Source organism: Musca vetustissima, unplaced genomic scaffold, assembly GCF_032173495.1.
Source record: "Musca vetustissima isolate MV318-11 ecotype Yass unplaced genomic scaffold, APGP_CSIRO_Mvet_v1 utg58588, whole genome shotgun sequence".
Lineage (NCBI taxonomy): Eukaryota > Metazoa > Arthropoda > Insecta > Diptera > Muscidae > Musca > Musca vetustissima.
The window spans coordinates 41,809-51,204 of NW_026878209.1; the positions used below are offsets into that span (position 1 = coordinate 41,809).

Below are 9,396 nucleotides of genomic sequence, written 5' to 3' on the forward strand. Positions count from 1 at the left end.
AGCTTAGAAGGGTTGAGCCAAACCGTAGTGATTGTAGGCCAATTCAGAAGCAGCAGCTTGACCATTGCGGTTCCAGTCAGAGTGAACGATTTCAGCGTTCAAGGGACTGCCGGTAATGTAAGCGGTGGTGATGTGTTCCTTCTTCTTGCTCAACAAGTCCTTGAAGAAAGTGGCACCTGAAGAAGAAAAGAGGTAGTTAATTTGATATCTGTTTTGAGATGGAGAGTTTTTTTCAACACTTACCAGCGAAGAAGAGAGCCAAGAAAGAGATAGCCAAACTCTTGAGGGAAATGAATTTAATGATCATGAAGAGAACCTTAACGATAACGGCCTTCTTCAATTTCAAAGCCAAGAGCAAGGGGACCAACATCTTCTTCATTTTCTTGCTGCGGGGTTCTGCTAAGGAATATTGTGAAAAAAAAGAAAATGGAAATTTAGTTTTATTTTTGAGTTAAGCCTGAAAGTATGCTATGTTTGTATGTTTTAAAGCTTAAAGTGTGCTTTAAATGTAAGTGAGGCTTTTAACGTTAAATTGTGGCAGACGCTTAAATGTTAATAGTAAGCTGAGTGTTTTATAGGGTTGCCAGATTTTAAGAAATCGGGAAATAGAATGGGAAATAAAAAAGTTTGGAATCTGTCGGAAGGTTAAATGTTAAGAGTAAGCTGAGTGTGTTATAGGGTTACCAGTTTTTTAGGAAATTGGAAAGGGAATGGGAATTACCAAAGCTGTGAATTTATATAGAGATGAAGATCAAGCCAAAGAAGATCAAGGAATATTATAGACGAGTTGAAGAGAGTCTTGTAGGTGGTCTTAAGACCTGGAAGTCTTTTTAGACGAGCGGGGAGTCTTTGTTGACGACGAAGAATTGGGTATCTCTTTAAAAGAGCTGAATATGGTGTAAATCAGGTATTTTTTGTTAACTGGTTGCAGAAGCTTAAATGTTAACAGTATACCTGGGTTTATTATAGGGTTACCAGTGTTTAAGAAATCAGAAACGGGAATTTTTAAATCGGTGAATATTTATAAAGGTTAGAAGCCAACTTTTTTAGAATTGAATATCAATGAATTTGATAGTGAAGTGAGTCTTGTATATCGTCTGAAGAGCTGGGAGCCTTGATAGACTGAAATGGGGAGTAGATGCTCATATGTTTACACTAAGCGGGGTTAATTATAAAGTTCCCAAGTTTTCAGGAATCGGAAACAAATCTGAGATTCTTTATAGGGTTGAAGACCAAGGAAATGTATAAACGACTTGAAATGGTCTGAAGTCCGCGGATTCCTTATAGCCTAGCTGAAGCGGGAAGTCTTTTTTGATTACCTAAAAACATTGACACTTTTTTGGGAGAATTGAAGAAAGGGTGTCATTTTAAAGGGCATGAGTCAGGTACACTTTTTAGACAAGTTGAGGATAGGAAACCCTTTTAAGTCTTTAATCAAATAGTACTGGAGGTCATTTACTATTTTAGACGAGCTGAGACATGGCGTCGTTTTTGGCGACCTAAAGCAGAGTGTTATTATAGACAAGCTGAAACAGGGGGCTTTTAGATTAGCTCAATCATGGAGTATTTTTCGACGAGTTGAAGTAGGGACTAGTCTAAGACGAGCTAGAGCAGGAAGACTTCTTTGACTAGCTTAGGGCCGAGGAGTGTTTTTGGAGGAGATGGTGGGTAAATTTTATAGAAAAGTAGTAGGCTGTAGAGCCTTTGCAAAAGTGCGAAAGACAAGGGTGTCCTTATAGAAGAATTAAAGGCCAGGATATGAGCTGTCAGGTCAGGCAGTTTCTATAAACTGGGTGGGTGACACGTAATATTTACAGACGACTGGAAGACATGGAGTCTTTGTGGATGATCTGCTGTACTATATAAGAGAGGTGAATGAAATCATGACCTTTAGAAGTTCTGAAAGTCAGAGAGGATTTGTAGACGAGCTGAAGGCCTTGGATCTCCTATACAACATCTGAAGATCAGACAGTTTTATAGACTAGCTGGATTGGAGATGATTGGACTTCCTTTTCGATATCGATGTTGATATTACGTAGTATCAATATAGATTAGCTGAAGGAGGAGATGGTCAATGGATCTTTATGCAGAGATAGCCAGAGAATCCTAGTTGGGAATACGTTTAAGAGAAGTTTGGGAATCATAAAGACCTGTCAACATATTTGAAGCCTTATTTCTAACTGGTCGATGGATCTTTATGTAGAGATAGGCAGAGAATCCTAGTTGGGAATAGAAGGAGCTGTTAAGGTATTTGGAGCCTTGTTTCTAAATTTTATTTTTTTTTTTTTTCTTAAAATATTGTTGATATTACGCTATGGATTTTGGTTTAATTTATTAGCATTGAAGCTGCAAGTTGTGTATGTGAAATTTTGTGCTTGTGTGTCTACTGTATGTCAGTGACACACACACACACTATTGCACTTGTGTGGTTTTGAAGTTAACCGCAAAATCGAATATATATGACTATTTGACTCAAACACCATTTGCATAGTTTCTAGGAATTTTACTTATCTACTACTGGATACAACAAAACCAACAACAAATACTACTATTTGCAGACTATTATTTAATTATTTAATTTTAACAATGTCATTATTAAAATTTCTATTCAATTTGCAAACCGGAAGTGAAAAATGTAATCTAACTTGTAGAACAGCTGTAATAAATCTTTGCTTAATTACAGGTAAGTCATGTTTACAAACACACATCCACATAAAATCTCTCATGTAATATGAATTTACATATGTAAGAAGGTGTTTGTGTGCGTGTGTGTTAATATTTATGGCCATTAAGGCCTATGGAAGTAATTCAATGCTAATTTCACTTTCTAATTTTAAAAGATTGTTTCTTTGGACATTTTATGCAAAGGTGGAAACTTTGGCATATATACATGTGTGTGTGTGTAAATGAATTACAATAGTTTGAAATTAAAATAGAAAATTATGTGGAAAGTTACATAAATGTTTAAAAATCAGATTTTATTTAAAATTGTATATTCGGGGGAAGAACACGAGGATTTATATTATTGTTCAGCAACAGCATATTTGAATTGGTAGGATAGGAAATAAATCGATTCAAATCTCTCGGAAATATTAGAGTTTATTTTACTGTGGGTTCGAAAGAAAGAGCTTCACAGGAATTATTTTAGTGTGTATTTCTTAAAAAAAAATAAATAAAAATATTTTTCTTTTCTTTACGGAACATTCAGTAGCTATAGCCACCCCTATCCCCCTACAAAGTAATGTTACTATTATTTAGAGGTGTAAGTGTTCAATACTCACAAAATTTTAGGCATTTTTTTCAGATTGTGTACAAATATTTTTCCCAAAAAAAAAAAAAAAAAAAACACACACACACATACACACTAAACCTTTATGATTGCGGAAGCAATTGAACAACGATGTTGTACAGCCAAAACAAAAAAAGTACGTGCCTAGGGTTTTTAAACCGCCACCACCACCACCCCCCTGCCCATACTATTAGAGATCCCCTAGAGAAAGTCAAGCCATGTTATTATACTTTCAACATAATGTCACAGAAAAATTTTGCTGTGTGTACGTGCAATGTAGCGCAACAAAACAACGCAATGCCATACAGTTCGGCTATCCAGCCAGTCAATTTTTTAAAGGTCTACAGACAGGCATTGAGTAGTGAACTGAACAAGTGACGACTAAACTGACTGACTGACTCGAATGAATGACTAACGGTGTGTGTGTGTGTGTTTGTGAGTCTGATTTGCCGTTAAAAGGCAAAGCAAACACAAAAATGCTTCAAATATTTACGTGAGTTGATTTTTGAAGAATGATTTCTCAAAATCAGACAATCTATTGAAAGTGAAGTGAAATTTTCGTAATGAAAATAACAACGACAACAAATATTTATTATGGATAGATGAGAGGTGTGAGGAAATCAATGTAATAATGCCTGCATGTGATGAATTTAGGAAGGAAGGAAATAATTTCCAAATATTTGCTAAATATCTTAGTTTGTGTGTGGAAGAGGATTTTGCAGAACCCCCTAATTGCATGAACTTGGAACAGATGCAAATATTTCCCAAAATCTTAAGTGTGAACAATTTATTTTTGGGAAATTTATATGTTTGGTTTTGTAGAAGCAATCAATAAGGTGGAGAGATTTAAATTGTTTGGAATTTAAAATAGAAGCAGTATCATGTCTAAATTTATATACACGTCAGAATTTAATTCAAAATTTATTTAGTTCTGAAAGTCAGAGAGGATTTGTAGACGAGCTGAAGGCCTTGGATCTCCTATACAACATCTGAAGATCAGACAGTTTTATAGACTAGCTGGATTGGAGATGATTGGATTTTTGGGCGTGTTGAGTATCAATATAGATTAGCTGAAGTCATTATAAAGGAGGAGATGATCGATGGATTTTTATGTAGAGATAGCCAGATAATCCTAGTTGGGAATACTTTTAAGAGAATTTTGGGAATCATAAAGACCTGTCAACATATTTGGAGCCTTATTTCTAACTGGTCGATGGATCTTTATGTAGAGGTAGCCAGAGTATCCTAAGAGCATTTTGGGAACCTAAGAGCATTTTGGTTTTGAGGTTAACCGCAAAATCGAATATATGACTATTTGACTCAAACACCATTTGTATAGTTTCCAGGAATTTTAATTATCTACTACTGGATACAAGGTCAGAATTTAATTCAAAATATATTTAAAATATTATATTTGGGCTCTATACATAGACGAGTGTTTTTTACAAATATTTGTTTTTTTGGGCTCTATAAATAGGCGAAGATTTTTTTAAATATTTTTTTTTTTGGCATAGGCGAGGATTTTTTTAAAAAATATTTTTGGGTTCTATAAATAGGCGAGGATTTTTAAAATATATATTTTTTGGGCTCTATACATAGGGATGCTTTTTAACTAATATTTTTTTTGGGCTTAAAAATATTGTTTTTGGGAACTATACACAGGCGAGGATTTTTATACCCTTCACCACACTGTGGTACAGGGTATTATGTCTTTGTGCATATGTTTGTAACAGGCAAAAGGAAACGAGATAGACACATGGTTCCTTTTGAGAATATGCATAGAATCACTTTCTAAGTCGATTTATGCATGTCCGTCCGTCCGTCCGTCCGTCTGTCCGTCTGTCCGTCTGTCCGTCTGTCTGTCCATGTTAAATTGTAAACAAAGTACAGGTCGCATTTATGATCCGAATTGGATGAAATTTGGCATAGGTCACTTATTCGGCCCAAGGACGAACCCTATTGAAATTGGGAAAAATCGGTTCAGATTTAGATATAGCTCCCGTATATATATTTAACCGATTTAATGTAAACGGTCCCTATATATCTTTCGATTTGCACGAAATTTGGTACAGCCTAATCATTTAGGTCTAGAATGATGTCTGCCAAGTTTCGTGAAAATCGGTCCAGATTTAGATATAGCTCCCATATATAGTTTCGTCCGATTTCATGTAAATGGTGCCCCAAAGTCCCTATATATCTTTTGATTTGCACAAAATTTGGTATAACGTGCTGAATTAAGCCTAGAGTGATGTATGCCAAGTTTGGAGAAAATCGGTCCAGATTTAGATATAGCTCCCATATATAGTTTCGTCCGATTTCATGTAAATGGTGCCCCAAAGTCCCTATATATCTTTCGATTTGCACGAAATTTGGTACAGCCTAATCATTTAGGTCTAGAATGATGTCTGCCAAGTTTCGTGAAAATCGGTCCAGATTTAGATATAGCTCCCATATATAGTTTCGTCCGATTTCATGTAAATAGTGCCCAACGTCCCTTTATATCTTCTGATTTGAACGAAATTTGGCATAACGTACTGAATTAAGCCTAGAGGGATGTCTGCCAAGTTTGGAGAAAATCGGTCCAGATTTAGATATAGCTCCCATATATAGTTTCGTCTGATTTGATGTAAATGGTCCACCAAAGTCGCTAAATATCTTCCGATTTGCACGAATTTTGGCATAACGTACTGAATTGAGTCTAGAATGATGTCTGCCAAGTTTCGTGAAAATAGGTCAAGATTTAGATATAGCTCCCATATATAGTTTCGTCCGATTTCATGTAAATGGTGCACCAAAGTCCCTATATATCCTTCGATTTGCACGAAATTTGGCATAACGTACTTAATTGAGCCTAGAATGATGTCTGCCAAGTTTCGTGAAAATCGGTCCAGATTTAGATATAGCTCGCTTTTATTATAGATTGATTTTAAGTAATTGACGTACTAAGGAACCAATTGGAATAAAACGTTCTGAAAGTTGTATAACCTAACCTGTGACAAGTTTGTTTGAAATCGCTCAATATTTGGATAGAGCTTCCATATATATTTTCGCCCGATTTCAAGTAAATTGGGCATCAAAATCCTCATGTTAGTCAGATTGACATCAAATTTTGCACAACTTAAAAAATTGAGCATATAATTACGTAGTTGCGTTTTCTAGAAGTGCAGACATAGCCCAACGGATGACCTATTTATATTTGTTTGAAGTCGATTGACATACTTTATGGATAGATCTAGGTAGATTCACATTTAGATAAATATCACATTTTTTCATCCAATTTTATGTTATAGTCCTGCTTAATATACCCATAGTGGTGAAGGGTATCATATAGTCGGCCCCGTCCGACTTTACTACTTTCCTTACTGGTTTAAAAATATTTTTTTTTGGAATCTATGGATTTCTTGATAAATTTGTATATTCTTTTGTATAGGATTAATAAAAATCCCAAAGGATTATTCTTCTGCAAGCATTTTGTTGTTGTTCGAAGGATATTTTCCTTCTTCACATTGAAGTGCTGAACGAATATCTGTTTTTGCAATTTAGAATAGAAAACCATTGGTATATGATTTGCATCCTGTTGTTCAGAATGTAATCGACCCTTATTTTTTAGCTTTTTCTTTTTTGTTTCACTGTATGAGACGTCTTCTTGCAGGAAATGCATTTTAAGTTTTTACAGATTTTACTTTTTTTAAATCCTTTTTTGTCATGTCATTGTCATGTCTCTTCAATTATTCAATGCATACAAAATTAACTATGCCTTTGTGTTTAAAACTTCAAAAAGTTTTTTTGTTTTTGTTTTTAAATTGAGGTATCATCACACAAAACTTGATTTCCTTTTAATTTTCTTAATTTTCTTTTGTTTGCTTCCTTGTTTGGCTTTTTGTCTCTATTCTGCATAATACATTTTTTGTGATTTCCTTTATTCTTTTAATAGTGTTCTTAATTACATTTTGCACACACTCACACATTTTTACTTAAAGTCTTTTCAGTTTTTTTGTAGTTTTTGTTTTCATTTTTTATACTTTTATTTTGCACACAACTCACCTTCCATAGCACGGGCATTTGATTCTTCTTCTTCATCTTCATCGGTATCGGGGAAGGAGAAGTTCAATTGGTGAGATTTCAAATAACGTTCAGCGCGTTCTTCGAAAGTTTCAACAGATTTGCCAGCAGCAGGACCAAAGGCACGACCATTTTCCGAGCGTACAATGCTCAAGCCACCGAACAATGGTACACTAGGTTCATTATCGATTCTATTGATCATGTTCACTAAATCCTTTTCGTTGGCATCCTGTTTGGGCAAGGCCACAGCACCGCACACAAAGGTGGCCACGAAGACAACACAAATAACTTTCGAATACATATTGATTTTTAAATTAGAATATTTTTATCGTTAAAAAATATTTTGTTTATTTTTTTCGTTATTAATCTCAGAGGATCTTTTTTCTTGTTGATTTCTGTTAATGTCAAGGCACTACACACCACACAACAGTTGGCTTGGAATGAAGAAATGAATTTGTGATTGATTAAGTGTCCACCGTGGGTATTTATAATGCGATGACACTCCGAAAAAATTCAAAATCAAAAAATACCTTTGCAATACGTTTAGCCACTTTTTCCAATGACCAAATATGTAGAAGCCAAACGCGCTAGACATATGCAGAAGACAGAAGAGTGTTAAAACGACGACGAAGAAGAAGAAGAAACAAATTAATTGGAAATTCCTCTCCTCAAACCCTCCCTTTGTCAAAAGCATTCAACAAAAGAAAGCCTCCGATATTGTTAAACGACCACCACCACCTACCACCACTCCTCCCATAATCAATTTTAGGTCATTTGCATAAGTTTGTGTAAATATGTGTATGTGCACATACGTACATACATAACAACAATTTCAATGGCCAAAATATTAACTTTTTAAGAATGTAGTGTTAGCGGGTTGTTTATGCGTATACCTATTTTTATTATTTTATTCACAACATAATTCACAAAAAAGCCAGCAACTACACTAACAACAATTACTAAACATTTCTATTGCTTTTTCTTTACCAACAAAAAACACAAAAAACAAATTTAAATGCATTATCAAAAATTTATTCAAATATCAAAGTATTGTCCAGCAGTGGCTTTGTTGACAACTTCTACTATTAGCATATAGTGTACAAAAACAGCAGCAGCAGCAACAACAACAGCAGTATTAGTTAGCTACCACTAACCATATTGGCTTTAAAGTTGCCATAATATGGCCAAAAACTAAATACTACACTTGTTACCGTATTGAGGCACGTTCCATCAAACGAAAGGGAAGTCTCATTCAGTTTAGTTTGCTATGTGAGTTTATGTGTGTCATCGTCAATTTCGACTACTACTCGGCACTTTGATACGGAAATTTACTTTAATATGTTTTTCCCTAACCCTGTAGTATTTTTCTCTTTGCTGTACCCTACATTAGTATTCTAAGCCAGCATTTGTTAAAAAATTTTTTCTGACTCTAGAGATAGGCTTTTTTTCTGGCTTAAACATAGGCCTGGAGCCTTCACCACACTGTGGTAAATGGTATTGTCTTTGTGCATATGTTTGAAACAGGCAAAAGATGCATGTCCGTCCGTCCGTTTATAGATGTTAAATTGTAAACAAAGTACAGGTCGCATTTATGATCCGATTTGGATGAAATTTGGCACAAGTCACATATTTCGCCTAAGGACGAACGCTATTGAAATTGGTGAAAATCGGTTCAGATTTAGATGTAGCTCCCATATTTATTTTCGTCCGATGTAAGTACACCAAAGTACCCATATATCTTTCGATTTGCACGAAACTTGGCATAGCGTACTGAATTAGGTCCAGAATGATGTGTGCCAAGTTTCATGAAAATCGGTTCAGATTTACATATAGCTCCCATATACAGTTTTGTCCGATTTTATGCAAATGGTGCACCAAAGTCCCTATATATCTTTTGATTTATACGTAATTTTGCATAAGGTACTGAATTAGGTTCAGAATGATGTGTGCCAAGTTTTGTGAAAATCGGTTCAGATTTAGATAAAGCTCCCATATATATTTTCGTCCGATTTAATGTAAATGGTACATCACTTCCGATTTAATGT

At 34.9% G+C, this 9,396-nt stretch overlaps 1 protein-coding gene across 1 annotated transcript; it reads right to left on the reverse strand.

Moving 5' to 3' along the window:
* LOC133323035 (uncharacterized) lies at positions 1 to 7,655 on the reverse strand. Its single transcript, XM_061531994.1, has 3 exons — positions 7,334 to 7,655; positions 244 to 396; positions 1 to 176 (listed from the first exon to the last, which is right to left on the reverse strand). The coding sequence occupies exons 1-3, from the start codon at positions 7,650 to 7,652 to the stop codon at positions 4 to 6; spliced, it is 645 nt and encodes a 214-aa protein (XP_061387978.1). The 5' UTR covers positions 7,653 to 7,655; the 3' UTR covers positions 1 to 3.
* Between the last annotated feature and the right edge of the window lie 1,741 nt (positions 7,656 to 9,396).